At 45.2% G+C, this 24,096-nt stretch overlaps 4 protein-coding genes across 5 annotated transcripts in view; 2 read left to right on the forward strand and 2 right to left on the reverse strand.

Moving 5' to 3' along the window:
* Positions 1-1,562: 1,562 nt before the first annotated feature.
* Positions 1,563-8,169, forward strand: LOC128715479 (RNA-binding protein 1-like). Of its 2 annotated transcripts, XM_053810384.1 has the most exons (4): positions 1,563-1,771; positions 1,852-1,931; positions 6,147-6,165; positions 8,070-8,169. In XM_053810384.1, exons 1-4 carry the CDS (start codon positions 1,563-1,565, stop codon positions 8,167-8,169), a joined length of 408 nt encoding a protein of 135 aa, XP_053666359.1. The 2 variants fall into 2 exon arrangements, with proteins under 2 accessions (XP_053666359.1, XP_053666360.1); XM_053810385.1 differs by lacking the exon at positions 6,147-6,165 and having other exon boundaries at positions 1,852-1,941.
* Positions 8,170-10,193: 2,024 nt separating this feature from the next.
* LOC128715224 (anaphase-promoting complex subunit 15) lies at positions 10,194-10,710 on the reverse strand. Its single transcript, XM_053810106.1, has 3 exons — positions 10,591-10,710; positions 10,408-10,504; positions 10,194-10,345 (listed from the first exon to the last, which is right to left on the reverse strand). The coding sequence occupies exons 1-3, from the start codon at positions 10,708-10,710 to the stop codon at positions 10,194-10,196; spliced, it is 369 nt and encodes a 122-aa protein (XP_053666081.1).
* A 3,981-nt stretch (positions 10,711-14,691) lies between these two features.
* LOC128715493 (putative cyclin-dependent serine/threonine-protein kinase DDB_G0272797/DDB_G0274007) overlaps positions 14,692-24,096 on the reverse strand; it is a 54,976-nt gene continuing 45,571 nt past the window's right edge. The window contains exon 6 of the mRNA XM_053810398.1: positions 14,692-15,144. Coding sequence (XP_053666373.1) covers positions 14,692-15,144 — 453 coding nt within the window. The remainder of the gene's footprint in view (positions 15,145-24,096) is intronic.
* LOC128715498 (uncharacterized) lies at positions 16,093-16,941 on the forward strand. Its single transcript, XM_053810404.1, has 4 exons — positions 16,093-16,234; positions 16,300-16,391; positions 16,472-16,592; positions 16,826-16,941. The coding sequence occupies exons 1-4, from the start codon at positions 16,093-16,095 to the stop codon at positions 16,939-16,941; spliced, it is 471 nt and encodes a 156-aa protein (XP_053666379.1).

A 24,096-nucleotide genomic window follows, 5' to 3' on the forward strand; every position in this document is an offset into this window, starting at 1 on the left:
TGACTAACTTCCAAGCGGATTAGATTAACGCGTTTTATACCGATTTTTTTTGCGTGATTAGGTGGTAGCTTAAAATCCATTCGGATTTGGTGAGTAATTTAACGGGCGTGCTGATAACGCTTACGACGTTACTGTCTGGCAATGATTTCATAGGAGTTTCAGGGTTGGATGGAACGTTACAACAGCTAACCGTGTTATAAGAAAGACTTCGTAATGCTTTGTAATTATATTTAACACAATTTCTTGAAGATGTATGAATGAAGAATGAAAATGCCCATTAGTTTTATTGCAATGGCTCAACTACTTTGCTCAACATACCAAGCATATCTTAATTTAAAGTTATAATGCCTATAATGCCTGCCTAAGTTCACGACTCATACTCTGTTTCATTTTGTTTGCCGATTTCAATCGCCAGTGTTTTTCAACGAAGATAAGAAGATAAACACATCCTTATGAATTCTATTTTATCACATTGCATGACAAAAATCCAGGATGGTGTGCGCAAAACGTTTCAGTGAAGATGCGAATCCTACAGATAGGGGACCGTAAAAATTGTTGTTACCAAATGACAGTGTTTGATAAAAATTCAAACGCCTTATGTATACCTTGATTCTCTTTCGAACTTCTGCGATTGTCGTTTGACAGCACCTGTCATGATAGCGAAGGCTCCATCATTAATTTGTTTGGCAGTTGTTGGCACTTCAAATTCATTGCTCATTTAATATATTTCTGGCTCAATTATTATCTTCATTACTTTCACATGTATTATCTAGTTTGTTAGATTTATCTTGCTAAATTATAATAAACGTCTTTTTATTTATGCACTGGTCAATTTCAATATTTCTCTTCGATTATGTGTTTCAATACCCAAGCTGTCAACACGGTTCTGCCTGGTCCAACCTTGCTATGTCCACACCAAATTTTCTCTCTACGCGTGGTGCTCGCAAAAGTGCGTCGTACTGTAATATTTTCGCTTAAAAAAGTTAATTAAACCCACTAGTGCTCTACAAAACTACGATTAGTCAAAAGTTTAACTCACGAGCTACGGCAGGTATGTATTATTGCTCTTTTTACGGGCGAGAAAACGCGGAAAAATAGGAATGAAAATTCTTGCTGACGACACATTGGCTCTTGATGCGGGCGGCCATCTTACAATCGTGAAAGGAAAAAAAAGTCTGTTAGCGAAAAATTAAAATTTACCCCGTGAGGTAAAACCAGCTACACCCGTTACGACGAAGGCTAACGAAAAATGATCCAAGGTCAATGTTTGCGTTTTGCGTTTTGATATTTCGTGCTCGTACCGCTCGTCCTCTTCGTTGAGACCTTTCTCTAATGATATGCGACAACATAAGGGAACAAATGAGTGAAAAAGCTTCGTAACTTGAATTGGAATATGTGCAAAAGGGGAGAGCAGCATAAATCCCACCTTAATGTAGAGAAAACATCAATGACCCCCGCCTAATGCATTTTATTTTTCTTGTTTTTCACCGTAGGTTAATACTGATAACATTTACTTTCGCGGCTAGCAGTTGTATTACATAAAATCCGTCACGCTGGATAAGATGGCGCGTTACCGTGAGTGGGACCTGCAGTGCAAGGTTTACGTGGGCAATTTGGGTTCGTCTGCGTCTAAGCACGAGATCGAGAGTGCCTTCGGCAAGTATGGGCCATTGAGAAATGTTTGGGTAGCACGCAATCCTCCCGGTTTCGCCTTCGTAGAGTTCGAGGATAAGCGTGACGCCGAAGATGCAGTTCGCTCATTGGACGGCACGTAAGTTTAAACATATTATACGGTTTATACGCTTGTTCGTTACCGCTTTATCGTATTTTTTTTTTTGTTATCCTCGACAGACGGTGTTGTGGAACTCGCATTCGGGTAGAGATGTCCTCTGGCCGATCGCGGCGTGATGAGCGTACGCGCCGACCTCGTCGTTCGTACAGGTAAGTCGAGGTTTAGCCGATAGTGATGTTATAGGTGTAAAATGTTAGTCTCATAAAATAAGCATAGCGATCTATAGAGTACATCCAAAGCTAAAGAACCAAAAACCGTAGAGTTAATCGACCCTCTCGAGCCACTCTGCAATGTGTTGTGGTAAAGCGTTTTTTTCCTTCCTTCTTTCTAAACAATGTAGAACTTCACCCGCTCGATGTAATCATATTTCGATTTATGCAGCCTCGTTTTGACTGTGTTTCTTTTTGTTTTGCGTGTGTTTGAGAGTGTGTGGAAGCAAAAATAATGTAAAACCAAGCTACATGGTGGCCTCACGCACACGAATTTTTCTCTTTTCTTTCCCGAGCGAATGGAAAACAAAACGCCAACTACTAGTAGAGCATGTAATAATATCGTTTGGAGTATTTGTTTGACAGGATGAGAGACATTAACACTGATAAAAAATTAAGCAAAATCATAACAGGGCGAGGGGATCGTAACGCAAAATGCTCGAACTCGGTTTAGGATCCATTGCGGCTTTGTTGGGCCGTTTCTTTCTCATTACCTATCGTAAACCCGAAAGCAATACAGAACGCCCATCCCACACAAAAAAAAGAAAACAAGAAAAGATACTCGTACGTGTAACATAGAAGTAAACAATCTAACCGATGGTTGATCAAACAAATTTCAGGGCAAACTCTTCTATGATACTACTCCACGACAGCGACTTCCGCCAAAGAACATCATCTTGTCCAAATTTTGCTAGTAGCGCTACTAGTGTTAAGTCTACTACCGCAACCACCACCACCACCACCATCAATTCCACCAATTTTACCACCACCATCACAACTACCACCACCAAAAATACAACCACTACTACTACTACTACTACTACTACTTCCTCCACCAACACCACCAATACTTCTGCTGCGCGCCTGAGCTCCTGCCGGTGCGGCTCGATCTCTTCTAGACCCGATCATTCGTCTTCCGGCGACCACCACTACTACTGCTACTACTACCACTACTACTACTGCTGCTGCCGCTACGGGCATGCGTACGTGCTTCTACCTCTACTTCCGCAAGCGCCCACCGCGACAGCATTATTGGCAGCAGTAGCGGCGACAGCGCTGTGCTTCCTCTTGCGATGGGCTTCAGCAACGGCAGCGGCCCTTCAATACGACGGCCTCGAGATCTGCAGTTTGCTTCCCCTTCTACTGCCGTTACTACTACCATCACTGCTACTGCCACTACTACTACTACTACTGCTACTTCATCATCTTCCTCCACACCCTCTCCAACGGCTGGGTAGTAGCAGCGATCACCTCAGCAGCACCACACCTAGCCTTCGTTGCGATTCAGCGCCCTGCACCGCCGGGTGGTGCCTTCATCCACTGCCATCGCCTCGCCCCCCGTGAACACTCTGTTGGTTCCAACTTGGTGAGACAACCTCTGTTCCGCTGGTTACGCTGTGTAGCTCACCTCGGATGTCTCGTCTTCGGAGAAGCGGGCGACAGGTTGGTGTTTGCCTTTCCACCGACCGGCCGCCTGATGTGCTGATAATGTTCAAATTCTTGCTAGCAGAAGAGAAACAGCAGTAGCATGAAGATCAGCCTTCCTTCTTCTAGCGTTCTTCCACAACAAGAACACTAGCGAGTCACGCAAAGTTCTGTTCAGATCATGCGCTAGATCCAGCGTTCTGAGCGTTCCCGTCTTGGTGCCAAAAGCTGTACGAGTTGCAGAGGACGAAACAAGCATCGTGAGGGGCATCGCGCTGCAACAGTTAGTCAGCCAGCCACCAATCGTGTCACCCTTTTCCATGGTTCAACCACCTGGTCCCAGTTCCGGGGCACTTTCGCACCTCGGAATCTGTGTTTTGTTTTTCTTTTCTCTTTTTTCTGTATCTCTTTCCCAGCGAGATCCTTCAACTTCATTTGTGTGTGTGTGTGTGCGTACGTGCGTGCGTGGTTTGACCACCCTGTACAAATGTTATTGTTTGCGCTCCCTTGTGATGGGCGTACCGAACCGCGTGTCCATCATCCGCGAACACACATCCTTGTTCATCACCATCATCATCTCCTTCGGCTTCGCGCGCTCTAGGGGCTTCTACGTGATCCTTTGCACCTGCCAACTGTATCATCACCGACCACCATTCTTCACCAACCTCTACCTACCAAGCGAGTACACTGCCGCTACCGCTACTACTATCTACTTGTGTTGTACTACAACTACTGCTGCTGCTACTAGTACTACTACCCACAACTGCTACTAGTGCTGCACCATCATCGTCAACGAATGGGCAGGCATCCTTTGGGAGGCAAAAACTAAAAAAAGAAAACCAAAACACCAGCATGACCTGGTGGTACCAGCCGTACCACCCTTTTCTCAACAGCGCTTCTTCATGGCAACATTAAGTACTTCTGGTGCTGCAGCTGCTTCCCTTCTGCCACCGTCATCACCATTTTCTTCGGTGCTGCTTGGGTAAATGATGTGCTGTGGCGGGATATTATGCACCACATCTGGGCAGATCTTCCTTGACGCTCGCTTCTTGACCCCTCCCCGGGGGCACACCCATCCTTAACGAGATCGAGTTTGCATCGCTCGCGTGGTGATCCCAGCGGGACGTTACAGTTGGTGCAGTTTTAGTGCAATTGTGTTGTGTTTTTTTGGTAGCAGCCCAAACATTGTCCTACTCTCCGTGCTAGCGCGCTCTAAGCTCTATGCCAACAGTAAGCAAGCAAGCAAGCAAGCAAGCAAAAAAAACACCGCAACTGTAAGTGACCCAACCCAATTCATTCTCCCATATTGTTTTTTTTTTCTTAAACCCCCGAACAATCATTGTGCGTAAATAATGTATCTTTAGCTCCTAGTGGAAGCCATCGCTGCAAGCCATTTCTCAAGCTTCTCCTTCCGACATCACCACAAACAACAAACTCTCACGACCATGTCTCTTTCACCATCACTATCATCATGACACCGTTGACTACTCTGCTACCCGTACCTAGGCGCGTGACCTACCGCGACTACACATCATCTCCATCATCATCTTGCTGCCAGTTCGTTTGCCATGTAACGGCACCACCGATCTGTAAAGCTTGGGCGGCCTAAGCCAAAGTCACCGCATCATGCGTGTACCAACCAGCTGCTCCAAACTTCTTTCCCTTGCCGTGAGATCTTGCCGTGATTCATCGACCACACGAAAGTCCATAATCTCCCCATCCCAACACTGGCATCTCTTCGCATAACTTCGGAGCGCGTTTCCGGTGGCCATCTCTACCATCTGTAGCTCCCTTCGGTAGGACTTCACCGTTTTCTGCAAGTGCTGGAACACGGCGCACAGTCCGGAAACCACTGAAGATCGCGCATATAATCCGACCATCCCGTTGTTGAATTGGATCGAATGAATCTAAAAATCAAAGCTTCTTCCTTCACCACCACCACCACCACCACCACGACCACGACTACACCAACCACCACCACCAAATCACATCACCATATCAAATATGCTCCACAACGCGTGTGTGCGCTCGCTTTCTCTTCTCATCTCTTCTTCCGTTACCGGAAAAGGTAGGATGTGTATGTATGATTTTTTTTGTTCTTTTGTAACGCTTTTTCCTTTTTTCATATATATATCCAACCACAGATTATTTTGCCACCGTCGCAGCAATGCAGCGTGGTTTTTTTTTCTCTCTCTTCTATTATTAATTTCTCTGTTTTAGTTATCGACCTCCTTTCGGGTGTGCTACGTACAAAAATAGTAAAAACGTCCTATGTTTGTCCTTAAATGATTAGCTGCTTAGTATTTCTACTTTTATTTTTGTTGTTCATCCTTTTTCTTTAAGTATGAGCGTCACTGGTGTGTTGCGTTGTAGATGTCCAATTAATTGTCTATTCTGTTTTTGATTGTTTTGTAGCTGCGTAGCTGCGTTTCCGTACACACATACACGCGCACACATAGAGCTTTGTTTATTGGATTTAAATTATGATTCACCGTGAAACAACAAATTACTCACAGGCAGTTCGGTTTGGCTCGCAACTATTCAACCCCCCTTCTCGACCAAGACAACCACCATCTTCAGAGTACACCCCGTGTCGGTTCCCGTTTACTGTTGCTATTTAGATAACGCCGTAACACCAATGGCATCATCGGTAACTTTGTCGATCTGGGGTGGACTGGGGGCCGGTTGTCCACAAGTCACAGCTATAGTCAGCTAGTAAGCAAGACAGAGTCGGGAAGGGTTTAACTCAACCACACAATAGTTTCACTTCTTTTAGAAGATAAATATCGGGGGAGCTTTATTCGATGTTGTAGATCGTATCTTGGGGCCACCCAAGATGCCACCGGGCCGGTGTATCGGTATCACACGACAGGACCGGTTCAAAATCCCATCCAGGCCAATCCTACCGTACGCCTCTAGACCTCTTGAGTTTTGTATGTCGATAAAGAAGAAGATGATCGTATCTTGCGAATATTGCTGTGGACTGTGGGAGTTTACTGCGAGTGACACGACAGGATTAGGTACCAGTTCTCATCCAGATCGTTCCTCCATACATAAGATTGTCCTTCCAGTTATTGGTTGGGTAGCGTCAAAACAGAAGAAGAATTAATTGCAGAGGACTTTGTAACACATGTGCCGTAGGTCGTTGTGGATGACTCGCAAGTAAGGTACTTTGGGGTTCTCTTAACGTCAAACGTTATAGACATTCGAGGACCAGAATCAAGAGAGGTCCAAAGGGCAAGGAATCACATCGTCGACGGCTAACAAGTTGCGCACCTAATACCCTTCAACTTGGTAGTGTATATGTGTCGTGGGTGTTTAGTGGGTTTGAGGGTGAGTGGCTTCCCTTTGTTCTACTGTGCATGGTGGAGTGGTTTTGCTAGAGAGAAGAAAAAAAAACTCATCAGCAGCTTATTGTTATTGCCGTGCCTAGAGTTCGTGGATGTTCTAATACGTTTAAACAAAGATGGTGCAACTTAAGATCTAGAGGACACGATCGGTGACCTTCTTTGAGATATCGGATGTAAAGATGAGTCTCATAGGTAGTACATCAGCAGCCACGGGGCCACGAGCGATGAGGATTCCCTCAAAACTCTACACATTGAGTGACTTGAGTTTTGAGGGAAACCTGGCTCATCTACAAAAATCTCAAAAATTTTTGAGACTTTTTTGACAGATTCGGCCAGTCAGCAGCTCAAAATGTAAACAAAACCTGTTGTATCTGCCGATGGTATGGCGAAAGAATAATGGTTTATTTTTTTACACAAGTACACTTTTTGCGTAATATTATGAATGTAACTACATTCTGAAAGTGTTTTATGCGTAATTATGTTTGTACAAGCACAATGTTTTGGCGTACGGTATGATGTTTTTATGTCTCCGCAACGTACTTTTTGGAACAATGTGTGACAAAAGTTGTGAACATGTTTTATAATTGAATTTATACTTTTCAACTGCAATATGATTGATGGATTAAGCTCCTGTAATTAAAAAAATGATGATTTGGTTTTTAATCAACAAACCACAATTTTTTTGACCCTATTTTCCATAAAATTGAAACAAAAATACAGTAGAAACAAGAAATGAAAATACATGAAAAACATTTTACTCGTCACACACTGTATGTTGTCAACGTCAAACCCAGTAAGGTCACCACTGTACTGAAATTGAGGGAATCCTCAAGAGGCAACGGAGACTTTGGTTTTGAGTGACTTTTTGAGGTAAATGAGTGACTGAGGCGGTTTGAGACGCAGTCTCAACGCTCGTGGCCCCGCAGCTAGAGGTTGCAATATCCAACCGAAGAAAGGTCGTCGAGGTGTGCTGCCAACCAGTGGACAAAGTTGTTTGTTTACGAGTAGCAGTCCTTCTGTGCGTTAGTAGTGCCCGGTTTTCATTAAACTCGATTCTACCGTAATTCGCTAGTGCAAATTAGCCGATCTTACCAAAAACATACCTAATGTGCTGCTTCTTCTCATATACATCATTATCCAATGCGAATAAGTCTAGTTGGAACCGCCAATAATTTCGTCTGTTCTCGAACATCAACCGTTCCACTTTCTCTTGCCCAACCTCCCCCCGTCCCCCGAAACAATCGTCCTCCACCGTCCTTTCCGGCTTCATTTTCCTCTACTCTCTTTATTCAGATCTCGATCACCACGTCGTTCCAGATCACGCAGCCGCAGCATGAGCCGTGAGCGCGATCGCGATCGTCGCAGCCGCAGTGGATCTCGCGACCGTCGCTAAGATGATGCTGCCTGTGGATGTGGACATGTGTGTCGTACGCTAAGAGGACAAACCCCGGGGCGACCATAAATGCAGGTGTGGTGTGCGTGTGTGATTAGGATAGGGACGAACGATACATACATATATATATATATAGATATAGCGCGTGTGGGAAAAAGGATGTGCGTGCTAAGCTTGATAGGCCGGCCACATCACGAAGGGGAGGGTACTATCAAAGCGCGCGCGTGCGATGTGTTCTTTTTCTTTATCATTACTTTTATTAAGTAATCTGGATTAGATGATAAGTCGACACCGAATTTTACAATGGACTATATGGGGGAGATTTTTTGGCAGAAAACTGAATGAATAGTTGACTACAGCAGCAGCATCATCATCGACATGGCTCGGAATCAATAGAACGAACTAATATAGGAACAACGTACATAGAAAAAGAACAGACAAAGAATAGAAAAAATAGCATTGTTCTTAAAGCTGCTCTGACCGCGACTCGTGGTGGTAGAGTATTTCGATTTGAGGTAGACTTTGATACAAGCACGAGGTCGATAATATAAGCAAAGACCATTCAACGACAACAGTTGTGAGTGGCCGACAGTAAGATTGAACCACAAGTATTTGCTAAACTTTCATTCTTCCTGCCACACCTCATCCATCTCGCGCCCTTGTGCCGAGATAACTTTGTTCATTCTGTGTGCTGAAGTGGGCGCCCGCGAGTGTGTGTGTGATTTTAATAATCTCGAACCATTTTGTCCTTCCGGGCTCCTCACACACGCACACACAATATAAGTGCGTCTCACAGGGTGTTTTTTTTGGTTAAATTTGCTGGAATTAGCGAATGTTGGTGGATGCATCGCCGGAAATGCACGCATTTGATGAATATGAACCACACTTTTGAAAACAAACTCGCAATGCTTTCTACTACTAATCTCTTCCACCCAGTAGAATGTAAAACAAAACAAAAAATAGCGCTAAAGGAATTAGAATGGGCACGTGTGTGTGTGCATGCGCACGATAATACAGCAGTTAGTAGCAGTGTTGAGTTTTGAGTATAGTTCTTCCTACCAACAAATAAGCTTCTATTTGTGAAGTAGGAGGGTGGGAGGACATTACTCACACACACACACACACCTCTCACGCCTGGGATCGTATCCGAGGCGTGTTCGTGGGGTTTTTGTATTATAAAGCACAGGTGGTCTCTACGGAAGCTTCTTCGACGGCTCTGCCAAACCCGGAGGGTGCGACTACAAAACAACTGCGCAACGTCTTCTTCTTTTTTGTATCTTTCTTCAAACTAACACTTACTTAGTGAATAGGAATCTTAAAACATAAACGATAAATAAAGAGAAACAGACGGTACAGGAGTACAAAATAGGCGGTATCGTACGTTTGTTCGTTTTTTTTATTATCACAATTGACGTGTTATGCAGTGAGCTGGACTTGGTGGGACTGGCAGGAAATTGTTTATTATGAGCTGATTCGCAAAATTTAGATCTCTATTGTTATCAACTGGACCGTTTGAAGCCAGCGATTGGCTAGAATTGGTCAAAAAGAGAGCTGGGCCACACATGTCTGAATGGGAATCTATGCTATCTTTTGTTCGACGATTGAATTTGTGAATTTGCCGGATGCAAAGCGATGAAGGAATTTCTTCGCTTCTTCCGATATACCACAACCTCACGATCGGTTTTTGAAATAAGCGGAGTCAATTACCATTCCGGCTAGAGCCTTCCAAAAGCCGCCATTGCCAATCGAATATAAAAAAAAATCGAAGATCAAAAGCTTTTTTAAGGAATTAATTCGAAATAATAATGATAAAAATTAGCTACATTCGACATCTGAAGAGAGATCAGCGTATGAAATCGGTTTTTTAAATGTATTTTTAATATAATTCTTATCTCCACTGGGGCTGATGAGGTTAAGTACTAACGAGAGCTATATTACAAAGATCAGCTTTAACCTAAAGCAAGCTTAACATAATGATTGATTCGGGAATGAAAGCAATAACGGTAACTGGCGGACGAACTCCTCTACAAAGTGTCATTGGTTTGAAGCTCGTCACCCATGTACCCTCCCGTGACGACGGTTATTTCATCCGGCAGATTTCCCCGCGTGTTGTTCAAATCATCCATATCATCATCGTCGTCATCCGAGTTGTCCGAATCATCGCTTTCATCGTTGGCTACGAAAGGGAAAAACAGTCGTTAAGTACAGTGCAAAGGGATTGGGAAGCTTAGCACCAACCATCTTCATCTTCCGTGTCCATGTTTTCCATTTGCTGCTCGTTGGAGCTTTTGCCAATCGGTGTCAACTCTTGCCCGATGAAGGTAATCCGATTCAGCTGTGAGGAAAAAAAGACACAAACAGAACAGGCGTGTAAAAAGAATCAATAAATTGGCCGATTGATTAACAAACAGCACCACATACCCATTCCGTGTGTTCCGTTTCCATCGTATTGACTTCCGCATCATCGTCGTAAGATTCGTCGACGGAAAACCAAAAATTGTACGCCGGGGACGGTTGCAGCGATGGATAAAAAGGAATCATTGTGTACTTTGCTGGTGGAGTGAAGCTGTTTTGCACACACACAGCACTCAACTAGTCGCACGCTATTGCACAAAAACTAGTGAATAACAGCAGCAAATAAAAATGAGTCATGCAATGGAAGCAATTTCGCCTAAAATCGCACAAATGCACTAACAATTTCAGCACAATTTACGTCGCACAATGTGTACGCTCAGATGCGGCTTCTTGCGAAATATACAAACATTTGTTTACCTTTTCTGGTGGAGCACAATTTGACAGCTGCTTTTTGACGGAAATTTCCAAACAAACTTGCCGATTCGACCACCGTGCGGCGTCGTGATTGTTTGACAGCAAACGTCAAGGTTGCTATAGGATGGTTCGAAAAAAAAGGTACACAGCGAAGGCCGAACGGAACCCTACAAAGGAATGAATTCAAAAAACGAAACGCTTGAAAACCCACCATCGTCGCTCCATTGTTATTGACTTTTTTCTGTTTTTTATTATTGAATTTTATATAATTTTTCAATTATTTTTCTCTATCGATTTCTCTTCACGGCTTTGTACATAGTCGGATTTCATTAAATAATAGGAAACAGAGGAAAACAAAGGACGAAAAACATACAAGACACGATCGACTTAACTGCTTCTTCCCCCTATTTCTGCTCCAATTACATTACATATCCTGGCTCATTAGAATGATGACTTAGCTTTGTTTGTTTGTTTGTTTTACTTTTTGGTTTTGTTTTTTACGTTAACCGGCTTTGTTGGCATGGTTACAACACACTTCTTTCCCATTTTCCGTTCCTTACTTTTTATAATCTTTTGTTTTGTTTTGGTTTTACTTATTTCACGTGCACTTAATAAGGAGAAGGAAGGGAGCGAAACACAGCTTCGTCCATTACTTTAATTTGAGTTTTCACCATCCTAATGCTGCAGCATTACCCTTTTGCTATAATCCTGCTCTTGCTGCCCTGCTCCGTTCTCTGGTCTGTGAATGTATGGATTCATGCTGCTTGTTTTAACACACTGAACATCTTACACACTAAAAGGTTGCTTATTTTTCGCGCTGTTTACTATGCCATGAACTAAATGTATCTGTTGGGTGGGAGAGAGGCTTCTCTTTACGTTTACATTACACACTGACACTGGTTTTAGAATGGTATTCGTGCGAGAAATGTAACCGTGTGTGCTGTGTGAGTCTGCTTACACACCTACACCATACGAACACTCGTGACAGGGACTACAGGGACATTACTCGCTGGGGGGGCAACTACTGCACCGATGCAGTAGTGGACAGCAGTACGAAGGTGCCTGCTTACGTTACACACCTAACCAGCGGTAGAAGTACAGTGTGTGCTGCACTCAATCGGCCCTTACAATGAGTACATCTTACATCAATCATCCATTTGTTCTGTTTTTTTTTTGTTTTGTTTTTGTCTGAGAGTGTCTCCTGGCGTCTTTCATTCGACTCCCTTGGATCTGCTCTCGCGTACCGTACCTTTTCCTATTGCTAATTATCATATGCAACTGACCTGCCGGTGTTTGCCTATTTCAGCACAAACACACACAACATCAGTTACAGTGTAAGCGTTTCGGCTTCATTCGGCGCGCTTGAACCCAGTTAAAATTTGGCTAATTTGTAACGAACTGCGCGCGCGCGCACGCCCCTTTATGCTTCTGTAACGTGCGTGTCAGTTGTGTACGAAGAAAAACGGATCTGGTGTGACGATAAACGGAGCCCGAAAGTTCACCGCGCGGGTGGATCACGTCCATGTGCTGCTAAATTCAGTAACTCGTTTAATTTTAGCCACCATCGGCTGTGGTATCGTCCCACCATGCGGAACAAAGCCTTTAGAATCGAAATCGTCCTTCGTTTATCTCTTTTTCTTTTGTGTTTTTTTTTGTACAACGTACGCACACACACACACACACACGCACACCAACTCTAGGGTGTTATCTGCTTCTCTCTCTCTCTCTCTCTCTCTCTCTCTCTCTTGCACTTTAAATTATCTAATCAAGTGTGATTTTTATGCGGTCGTGTGTCGAATTGTATGTAGTGCAATGTTACGAACGTTTCCTTCCCAACTTCGGGTATCCAATTTCCGGGATTTTCCGTGGCCTGCTTGGTTGGTGGATTGCTTCACTATATATTAGCTACATAATACGATTCCTGCCTTCCTTCGCTTCGCCTATAATGCAATCCTCCTAAGTTAGTTCCTAATTCCTGTTTCACTGTGACCATCACTTTTTCCGTTTCGCTTGCAATTTTTTCTTGCAATTGCTAACGCAACATAACGAAACCGCAATCACAAAAAAACTTAAACAAAAATAATAAAAAATCAGACTACATACAGGGCCCTCTCTTTGTCATTCTTTTAGTGCAGTAAGTAACTAAACACTATAAAGTAAGTCAACGTTAAAATGAATCCACCGTCAGGCACAGAAAAAAAAAACAATCCACACACTGTATGGCTGTGTGTGTGTATGTGTGTGCGTGCCTTGTCCACATTTTGTAATTTTGTTACTTCCAATTATCGGTTTGGTTCAATTGTTGTTTTGTTTTTGTTTTTTGGTTACATGTTTCCGTTTCCCTTTCTTTTGTTTGTTCGTTCTTCTCGTGTGCCGCTCGTGTATCCGCGCTATTTGTTTTACATGCTATTTGCCCTAGCTCCATTGTTCATTTCTATTTTGTTTTGGCTTTTGCTTATTTTTTGTTTTGTTGCTTTACTTTTTTTTCCTTTCACACGCTCACGCTTTTCAGTGCAAGGAAAAGCCACCGTTTACCTCGTTTTACGAACGAAAACCTAAAACCATACTCCACATACTAGCTAAGTTGAATAATGTGTCTGTTTTTTTTTTGTCTCTCGGTACTTTTACGCTCCTTCAACATGTTCGGATTTGTTTGTTGTTTTCCATTCGGTTTGCCATCTTCGTGTTGTTTCTGTTTTTTCCCTCAATGTTTCATCCTTTTCTGTTTTGTTTTCGAGACGGGGCAACATTTTGAGAAGCGGTTAAACGCTACCTTAAACCATCAGCATCATGTTTTGCTGCTACATAAACTTCCGCCTCCCGAGAAGTCCTCTAGAGCTAGTGGTGATGAGTTCTCCTCCAGCTAAACTCTCTACTCGTGTTGGTGAGGGAAAGGTGGGAAGAAATAAGGACCGAAAGACCTAGATACAGTTAGCACTCACTCGCTTCCATCTGTACCTTATCTTAACGGTGCTTCTCTTGTGTCCGTGTTACACTGCGCCGTTACTCGTCTCTATACTATTTATATATAGTGACTATAATTTATTTGAATGTACGCTGAATGTGTGTTTCTCGGTGCCTGGTAGTTTTGTGTAGTTTTGAGTGAGTGAATACTTTTCTGTCCGTTTGGCGACCATTTTGTGTTCATGTGTTCTTCTCAGTGCGTGTACACATTTGCTTGTGGATGGGTTGCTGTTCCGACGCTTCCTCCCAAAAGGAGTGTGGAGTGCGGAGTGTGTGTGTGCAACGGAACGCCGCGAGTGGCAGCTTTGTGACGAAAGGAGTGTCGGTGAGAGTTTCAGTTCATATGTACATTGGCTCGAACGGACGCCAAGCCAAAGTCAGCATGTGTGTGTCAGTGGGAACACTGGTGGAGAGCAGCATCGGGAATGGACTGTTTGTAAGTAACAGAAACAAACAAGATGTAGGTCGTCTTTTTTCTCCCATTGTTGCCGGAGCTTGAAAGTGTGTTTTTTTTTGGCCGATGCACGGGAAAGAGTTTGGGAGCATCGGGGACTTTTGCTTCAGAAGCGACATCGCGGGGCAGATGAAATTGTATCACGAAGCAAGGTTCAAAGACACACCCTTGCTCCGGAAGAGTGATCTAGTCCCTGGACCTTGTGTAGAGCACGGAGCGGAACACAGTGGATCGGATGTTTGTTGGCGTTGGCGTACCACCCGCTTCCCCCATATATCCGCCGCACCATGGCCGTTGTCGTTTTGATGGGAAATGTTTCACTACTTGTCTAGATATCACGAAAGTTCCTGCGAATACTGTGTCTCGAGCGTTGGCCGGCGGGCAGTGGCTCGTGCCAGAACCGAACCGGCCGCGGTTGGCAGTACCGTCGTCGGTGGGCCAGGCCCGGTGCCGTACGCCGAACCGTACAGCTGCACGCAGGAATCCTTTATCAGCTCCTGGGTTTCGCGTAGCTGCCGCTGGACCTGGGGCGCTAGGCGCTGCACGGCGATGGCGGGTGGGAAGCGGGGCTCGGTGGAGGACATGGACAGTGGGCCACCGACGGCACCGCTCGTCCCACCGCTCGTACCGCTGGCGGAGGCGACCGCCACCGAAGCGGACGCGAGTGAGGCCGCCACGGAGGACGAAACGTTCGAGATTCCCGCCGGCATTGGCTGCGGTGGTTGGACCTGGGATTGCATCTGTTGCTGTTGCTGCTGTTGCAGCTGAAGCTGCGTCACTGGTGGAAGCTAACGGAGAGCAAAACGAGAGAGAACATAAATTATGCATTAGAACAGTGCGCAGCGTCGTTAGAGACCGGGAACGCCCGGCAGGCGATACGGCCATGCTTTCCATTTCCCTCTTGGGATTGATTTTATGATTCGGAAGCACATGACCGCTTTGGGAGTTTGGGGTCGCTTCCCACAAAGCTGCACTGATTTACCACCATTGAAACGATGTCGATCGTTAGAAGAGGGACGGGGGACGTTTCTCCCCCCACCCCCCCCCCCCCCCCCCAATCGATTTGGGGTTGTGTAAAACTTTGCATATTTCCTAACAAAACACAGCGTGTCCCTTTGCCCGTTCCATCGCGACCCGACGACGACGACGACGACAGCTGTAAATAAATCCTTCTTTTCCCAATTCCATTTTGCGTTCCTTCCGGTATGAAAGGATCGCCTTTTTTTTGCTTGAGCTTTCGTTCCTTTTTACTTCTTAATCCATAAAAAAAAGGGATTTGCTCGTCGTCTTGGGTAGCAGAGCGAGGAAAGGAACGGAAAAAAAAGCAATGCACACAGGCAGGTAGATGCGTTCGGTGCGAGAGCAAATGGAAGCAGCAATGAATGATCTTCACAAAACCATTCACAGCCAACAGCTGCTTGTCTCGCACGTTGTTCCTTCGGCGAATTCCGGGCAACGTGCGTCCTTGCTCTGCATTGGGCATTGGTTTGTTGTTCTTGCTTTGCAGAGGATCTTCTTCAAGGCAGAGCGTGATGATGATTACAACCTCTTTACAACCGCACGCAACACAACGCGGAGAAACCTTCGGACCTTGGGAATCCCCGTTGATCTTTCCGTGCTCTGGCTCTTCGTTGAAGCAGGTGGTCTCTTTGAGATGTTTGCTTCTACGATGCCCCGAACGTTCCCGGCACAGTATCGTTCCGGTGCTGGCAGAAGTCGGATCGCCAAACATCGCGATGAGTCTGTGCGCAAGCATCAAGTTCCACGGATATTTGATCGTGGTGTTTTCGGCACTGCTCACCATCACCGTTCTGGTCAGTTCCGTCACCCTGCAGTGCATCTATCCAAACGGACAGGATCCGACCATTCCGGACGATTGTAAGTACACACGAGGCGGGGTGGTGTATCGCCGAAAGGATGTCACTTTCAATGTTTCTTCACAGTTCGAGACCTGATCGACTATGGTTGGTTCGATTTTATCGGTGATACTGTACACCTGATCTCGATCGGAGTTCTGTTCTACGGCATCAGGAAGGTGAGTGGGGTGACAACTTTGAGGAAGTCATTCTCAAGTCAAGAATTCTCCAATGTTTTCTTTTTGCTTTTTTTTTCTAGGAAAACCGCTTCTGCCTGATCCCGTTCATGATATCGATCGTGTTCGATTGGATCGCGTACCTGGTCACGAACACTCGCAACGGTTCTGCGCTGCCCTATCAAGTATGGTTGGTGACCACAGGTCAGTAGCGTTGGGATGGCTTTCCCCGATGTGCAGCGTCGTTGTGCTTAATGAGTCTTTGGAGAATCGAGTCATCGGCATGAATCTCCAGCGAGAGGCAGCCAATCGTATCAGGAGCCGACTCTCAGCAAAAAGATTCCCGAAACCTCACAGATTCTCAGCTGAAAGATTCATTAACATTGCATAAATCAGAATTCTGAACTCCAACTGCTTCTCTCCACTGTCCTTTGCAGCTCTCTTTCTTTACATCTTTGTCACGCTTATTGGGCTGTACAAGTTCTTCCAAATGCAGCCCAAAGACGGCACTACTAATCGATCGGATGAGTTCAACAAAACGATGTGTTTGTGACGGCTGTTTGGCGGCGGGTGCTGTAATTGTAGGGCGCAGAAGCTATCAAAAAAAAAACCCACAGGAAGCAGATTATTACTGCTGGCCGCGTACTGCTTTTTGTGCTACAAAGAGAATGGAGCTGGAGCTTAAATATGTGAGTTTTTTTCCCCCCCCCTTTCCATTGACCTATTGACTCCGTTCATTAACTGCTTTCCTTGTTCTAGGGGTTTCTTTTGCACACCGAACAACATGACCCTACACGCAAACGAACAACATTGTCCCAGTCCCTGTCGTGTTACGAAATTTTTGTGCTGCAATCCGCACCAAAATCAAGAATGTTACCAACCTCAAATCTGCCGTGCCGTACCCTTCCTCATCTGTTTCATCCTGTAGCTTGATTTGTGACGAATTAAGAGAACAAAAAAGGCATACAACAAAAAAACTAATTATTCGAACCGATAAGCAAATGCCGAGCGCGTCCCGTGATCCACGAGAGGTTCGTTATTATCAAGACGCGACTGCGGTGGTGACTGCAGCGCAACGACAGTTGTGCGTGGCTTCTTCAACGGTGCGGGAGCTCCATAAATCAAACACACCAGAACTAAGCCAAAGTATTTGCGGACGGAAGTGTAACCTGATGGCGAAAAAAGGACACATATGTGGATGGCTTTCGAGCGCAAGGTTGCACGGCGTGGTGGTAGGGCTGCTGGTGCTGGTCAATGCCATCTCCTCCATTATGGCTTCCGCTTACCTGCGCGTAAAGTTCGCAGACTTCCAGAAGGTTCCGGAGCAGTGTAAGTGTGCCACAGAAGGGGTGTACACCTGCATAATAACGAAGGCATGCACCTGTTTTCCCTCTCTTCCCAGTGTCACTTTACTATCGGTACGTCACGATCGACATCACATTTGTGGCCATCGTACTGCTGGTGGTCATAGCATACTTCATCGGCATCGCGAGAGTGAGTGATCTTCCGGCGTTCAGCCCCAAACAAATCCAAATCAACACACGTGTGTACACGTTTGCTTGTGTCTGTCTCTCTCTGTGTGTGTGTGTGCGGTTGTTTTAGGTGAACGAATACTACACCATCCCGTTCGGTATGCTGCTGCTGTTAGATTTTATGGGGTACGTTGGAACGGAAATAGCCACCATCCTGAACAGTGACCGGCCGGAAATGTTCCAGGGCCGCACGATGGGCATGGTGGTCGAAATAGGTATAACACAGCACTTCGACAATTTGGGGGGAGAGGCTTTACGATTAATTCTTCCCTCGTTTGCAGCTGTTTTCGGCTACATGTTGCTGACGGTGTTCTGTCTGTTCCGGGACTTGCGGCGAAGCCGTCGCATGCAGGAGGAACGACTGCGTGGATATCGAAGCTTGAGCAGCAGTACCGAGCATATGGAAATGTGATTCGTTGCCTCGATTGAATCAGTATCTAGTTCTTTTTGTATTTTTCCTCTAAGTACCTTCAATTTTAGCGCTGTAAGTTCACTTTTACTAACCACAACTCTCTAGCATGTACAAGGATCAACGTTGTGATCAGTTGGTAGCAACAGTTTCTCAAAGAAATGGAATTTACAATAAACAAATAAACAAAAGTACGCAAATGCGTTTTTCAAACATCTCCACTCTTTCACGCACCAGGAATGTCAGGCAGTCCTCCCCGAGATACGCGGATTCGAAGACCAATTTGGCAATTTTACAACTAAGTTAGTTTATAGCACAAAATCTAAGCAAAAAGGTGTAAAATTGTTCTAAAATAGCTTTCCTTTGCCATGTAAAACATTAGTTTTTAGTTTGTTGTAAAGTATTCTATCAAAAAGTAGCCACGTTTGCTGAATAACTTAAGTGCAGAGAGAGAGGAAGTCAACTATTTAACTTTGAAGTATAAACGATTTTAGTCTCGGATTGGGGCTTACGCGGATTTTTCCCGCGTTATAGCGGTCCGCTATAATATCGTATCTGAACGGGGACTGCCTGTATTTGTCGATGGATTACGAAGGAAGATGCCAAGAGGATCCTTTAAGCCACAGTAAACAGCATGCCGATATTGTAGACACAAACACTTCCTGCATTAAAAAAAACAGGTAATTGTCCGAAATAGCTGGGAGGTTGAGTACATGAATTCTACAACTGATTATAACATGAATTATATGAATTATATGCTAACTATTAAAAACGTACTACGTGCGAGTGAGTCAGCAGCAGTTCGGAATTCGGAGCAGCGTTCCCCAACAGTAGAGGGCCGGGGCCGCACATGAGGCATTGTGTTGTGCTTACAGTGTCGGAGTAATGTAACCGGTAAGCACCATGAACCAATAATGTAACGAACGATCTTCATACACAAACCAACAAAAACCAACGAAAAAAAAAACAACAAAAAACAAAGACTCGAGTTGATTATTCGATTCGGCGCCATGTTTATACGCGTATACGCAAGATTCTGCACCGCTCGGCCCCTCAGTAGTGGTAGTAGTAGTAGTGGTGGTGGTGTGAGCGATCGTGTGATCTCCCATACAAAAACAACAATCGCTCAGCATCACCGAATCGGAACGCATTGTGTGCCGCTCCACAGGTGGCCCACCATTCGAACAGTTGACAACTAGCGGCCAACCGCTCCAGTGCTAGTGCAGTCCTAACGCGACCCCAAGCGAACAACAAGCCTCTCGATGACTCTGCCAAGCTATTTGAACTTTTCCAACAACATCCGAACGCATGCAGCGTTTGTGGGTGTAATACTGGCACTGGACTCGATCGTGACGCTGCTCATGAGAGCTGCTTGGTCTGTGAAAATTGAGGATCTGCCGAAAGAGTGTAAGTTGTGTGACAGCAAAGCGTGCCAATAAATGTGCCAATAACTCTGCCAATAACGCCTCCTTGCAGTGCAACACATTGCGTATTTGAAGGATGTCCTCCTGGCGGTGGGCATCGTGAACACACTCTTCACCATCATGTTCTGGGTTGGTTTCCTCAAGGTAAGGCTGCCCACCACCAAAACAGCACAGAATCTACTCGCACCTCGCAGTTCACACGGGTTCGGATGCTGCTACAATCGAAATTCGTCTTTTCGTCTTTTCTTCTCCCCGCTACAGCGCGTGCGATGGTGCCTGACGGTGTTTGTCGGCTTCATGGCGGTAGTTATCACACTCCAGTTCATAGGGCTGCTCGGTGCGATGCTGCAGCTGAACGTCATCAGTGCGTGTGTAATGCTGATCGTGCTTGGTAAGTGAATAATTACCACCGGGGAGTAAAGGGGACGGTGGTCGGCACCGGCTAACGGATCCATCTTTCCATCTCGTTCTCGTTCTCGCGCTCGCTCGCTTCACAACACGACTAGCCGCCAACGCTTACGTGCTGCTGGTGACTCTTCAGCTGCGCAACAGTATCTCCAACTTTACGGCACCGCCGGACGGATTTGGTGTCTAACCCAAGGCGCTCGTACTGTGTTGCGGCATGCAGAACACGCCGGAATCGTGATTGCGTAACATCCGCGTGCGTACAACGATTGTAAAGGAGGAGTTTAGGGAGTTTGACATCAGATCGTGCTGTACCTTCCCCGTTTGCTCACCCAATAATCAGAGCCTTACCCAACTGAATACGCAATGTGTTTAATACGGTTCCATCCATCCGGTCGAGATGACTGGTCTTATCGCGCGTACTTCCACCAACACGCCCGTAATCCAAAATATAATCACAAATAGGAAACGGAACAATGTTTATGAAAAAAGCGGCCAACAAAAAGTACGAAATACCATTCAAATCAATGCGTCTTCAAACAAGTTGCTCTTATCATGTCTTATCATGCCCGCACGTTCTGTTGTGCACCTTTATGTAGTTGGTACTTGCCGGGGAAGTTTTTTTTTTTGTTGGGCGATTGAAATACTAAACTTTTGACCGCTATGTTGAAGTGGAACGAGTGGTATATTTCCACAGCTAGTTGTTTCGAGACACCTGGAAGATCTGGAATTCTTCCCACTTTGTGGAACTTTTGCGAGGTGCAATCGATTCCGTTTTTTAGCTTACTCGGTGCGCCCGATGCATTCAATATACCAAGTGCGTTTGTTGCGTAAACACGTAATACTAAACTTTAATATGCATAATACTTTAGCCAGGTGAGGGGACCCCAGTCTCGGCGATGAGAACCTTCGTCTATAAGGCTATCCTGGCATAGCATTGAAAGTAGGAGCGTTGGAGATTAACATGGAAAACCCTCAAATTATAGTGGTACTAACTGCGACCTACTGTCGGCGACGAACTATACCTATATACTATACACGCTACAGAACTTACACAGTTCCAGTACTCACATACGCCTCCGAGACACCGGACTTTGTCCAAAACTGACGAGTGAAAGAAGCTCAGAAGGATTTTTGGGTGCGGAAGGACAATGGAGAAACCACCACAATCACGAGCTATATGAGCTGTACGACGAACTCACTAGGCTCCGGTGGGCTCGTCACGTCGTGAGAATGACACCGGACGACCCAGCCCGTAAAATCCTTTCACGGTCGTCCATATGGAGACAGAGTTAGCGTGGAAAAGCCCAAATTGAGAAGGAGTGATGACGTAGTTGCTGGTCATAATAATGGTTGAGTCGATATAGAGGACTGCTCCTGCAACAGGCCAAGGCCCGCGAAGCGGTTGTAGCGACCGATAAGTAAGTATTAATAGTTCCACTGGTTCTCTCTTTCGCACAAGCTTAGTTCGCTTAGCCAATAATCGTTTAGCCGTTTAAACGAGAGTTTAATTCATACATACGCAAATGAGTAACATAAGGAAAGCATTTGAGAACGATCGTCCGCGTTCGACTGACCTGACGGTTGAGTGTGTGATTCAGAGGCACCACTTCTTGCCAACGAGCTAAAATCGCTTAACGTCTGATAAACAAAATTGATAGTAGCTCAGCGAAAAAACCGGGCAACAACCGGGTAGAGTGCTATTTACCCAAGGATTTCCACGGTTTGTTCCACGCTAAAACACGACGCGACGTGGACTGTGCAAGACGTAGCACCATCATCAAGCAGTCTACACAGTCGGCGTTCAACGTCCAACAGTTTCGGTACGATCGAAAAAGACTTATTTTAGCACCAACCAACCAACCAACCAACACACGATGGAGCTTCTGGCGTATATCAACTTTACCAAAGACATCCAAACGCACGCAGTGTTCGTGGGAGTTATACTGACCCTGGAGGCGATCATGGTCCTGCTGATGGGTGTTACTTTGCCTGTTAACCTACACGATCCTTGGGCCGAGTGTAAGCTGCCAGTCGCAATGCACGACGGGTGTTAAGTTTGCTGCTAACTCCATCTTCGCTCGCTCGCTACTTGCAGTGATACATTTCGGGCTTACGGTGCAGGCCTTTCTCGTGGTTGGTGTGGTTGTGCATATATTCTGCGCAATCGTGTTCTTGGTTGGTTTCCTCAAGGTAATGCTCAAAATCGGCCCCAAACCCCCCAGTTCGTTATGATTTCGTTCTACATCTTCACCGAACAACCAGAGCCAACGATGGTGCCTGACGCTGTGCATCGGATTGATAGTCGCACATATCACGCTGCACTTCCTGGGACTGGTGGTTGCGATGCTCGAATTGAAGATCGCTTTTGCCTACGTAATGCTGATCGTGCTTGGTAAGTGAACGAATCAGACGGATCACACGCTTGTTAACGCTTTCTGCATACTCTCTCTCTCTCTCTCTCTCTCCTGTCAAACTAGTCGTGAAAACTTACTTTTTGTTGGTGACTCTTCAGCTGCGTGACGTAAACTCGGACTACGCCAAGCCGGAGCCAAGGATATGCGATCCCGCGTGCTATGTTACAACAGCACCAAAACACGTAGTGACAGAATTATGATCGAGTAGCATCTACACGCGTAACTAAATGGCGATGATAAGTTGTTTTAAATGCATTTTAGTAGTTTGTACGACTTTACGTTCTATTTGTTCGTCAATAATCAAACACTGCCTCAACACACTTCAATATGACTTCTTTTCGCGTTCACCTGACCTCCAAGCCTCTGAAGTCTTGAGGAGGATCGAGCAACTGCTGTGTACTCTTTGGGTATCCCTCAAGGTAAGCCTTACCGTACCCAGAAAGCGAATCAGCTAAGACGCTTTGATACTTTAATTTCTCACCAATAATCGTGCCCAGCTCAGCCAGCTTAAGGCAGTACGTAGGGTATGGGACTTTCCGGCCAAGATGACTTCTTGCCTCTGCTCGCTTAAGTCAGAAAGCCCATCAAAAAACAGAAAAAAAATATACACATACACACGCACTCATCGAAAATTATATTCTACTCCTCTACCACTGTGTAAGAAATTTTATTCAAATCAATGCCTCCGCAACGGATTCGCTCTTATCACGCGTGTAGTGGTACTTAACATAACTGCACGACGATAACCTTAATTCAAATCGTACAATGGATTCGTACTGTACAACGGATTGTTAGCTTAATTTGTTTGTTTTTTTATTCAAAAACTAACTAAAGCTTAATTACACCAAACTGGCGATAAGCGATACGTTGCGCGGGTTACAACTGACGGGTTGCAACCATATCGAAAACATGGAACGAAATCAAATTTTCCAATAACAAAGATGGTTCTTTTTTCGTTCAAGCGCTAAGGAAGCGTTGGGGAGTACTGAGGAACATCCAGCCAGTCCATATCACTGCTGTTTGGTCGGCAGGAAAGTTGCACCCTACGTAAACAAAAGGGAGTATAACAAATTGTGCACATTTTAATAGTTTAATTTACGTAAAAACAACGTCGCCCCTGTAGAAGAAATGCGGTTGGTTGTCACATTTGTAACGAAAGGCCGGTACTGCGTGTCTGCCGTCTTCTAAGTATGCTGTAAACAATCAACGATCGCATCGTGCCGTTGCAGCCGTTTAGTGGTGGTGGTGTGTTGAAATCTTGCACAACATAAGATCGTACATTGCAAGCGTGTCTAAGCGAACAGTGAGGGATTTGAGTGAGTGTGTGAGAGCAACCCGCATTGCATTGGTTCGTTTGGAACTATGGGACGATCACAGCGTAGGGACGTTTTGTGCGTAAGGTTCAAAAAAATCGGAACCGATTTAATCGATCGACACGATCTAAAGGAATAAAATGTAGCAGTTAGCAGAAACAAAGGGAGGATTTATGGTTTGAATAATAAAGCTCCGTAATGATGAGAA

This window comes from Anopheles marshallii, chromosome 3, assembly GCF_943734725.1.
Source record: "Anopheles marshallii chromosome 3, idAnoMarsDA_429_01, whole genome shotgun sequence".
NCBI lineage: Eukaryota > Metazoa > Arthropoda > Insecta > Diptera > Culicidae > Anopheles > Anopheles marshallii.

What these genes read in the sequence shown, in the direction of transcription:
- LOC128715224 (XM_053810106.1), bottom strand. Translation starts at nt 10,710, where the DNA reads ATGATTCCTTTTTATCCATCGCTGCAACCGTCCCCGGCGTACAATTTT. An exon ending in AAACGGAACACACGGAATGG is followed by an intron (nt 10,505 to 10,590) that starts GTATGTGGTGCT and finishes TTTTCCTCACAG; the next exon opens with CTGAATCGGATTACCTTCAT. An exon ending in GGACACGGAAGATGAAGATG is followed by an intron (nt 10,346 to 10,407) that starts GTTGGTGCTAAG and finishes TCCCTTTCGTAG; the next exon opens with CCAACGATGAAAGCGATGAT.
- LOC128715498 (XM_053810404.1), top strand. Translation starts at nt 16,093, where the DNA reads ATGAGTCTGTGCGCAAGCATCAAGTTCCACGGATATTTGATCGTGGTG. An exon ending in TCCGACCATTCCGGACGATT is followed by an intron (nt 16,235 to 16,299) that starts GTAAGTACACAC and finishes GTTTCTTCACAG; the next exon opens with TTCGAGACCTGATCGACTAT. An exon ending in AGTATGGTTGGTGACCACAG is followed by an intron (nt 16,593 to 16,825) that starts GTCAGTAGCGTT and finishes TGTCCTTTGCAG; the next exon opens with CTCTCTTTCTTTACATCTTT.
- LOC128715479 (XM_053810384.1), top strand. Translation starts at nt 1,563, where the DNA reads ATGGCGCGTTACCGTGAGTGGGACCTGCAGTGCAAGGTTTACGTGGGC. An exon ending in GTTCGCTCATTGGACGGCAC is followed by an intron (nt 1,772 to 1,851) that starts GTAAGTTTAAAC and finishes TATCCTCGACAG; the next exon opens with ACGGTGTTGTGGAACTCGCA.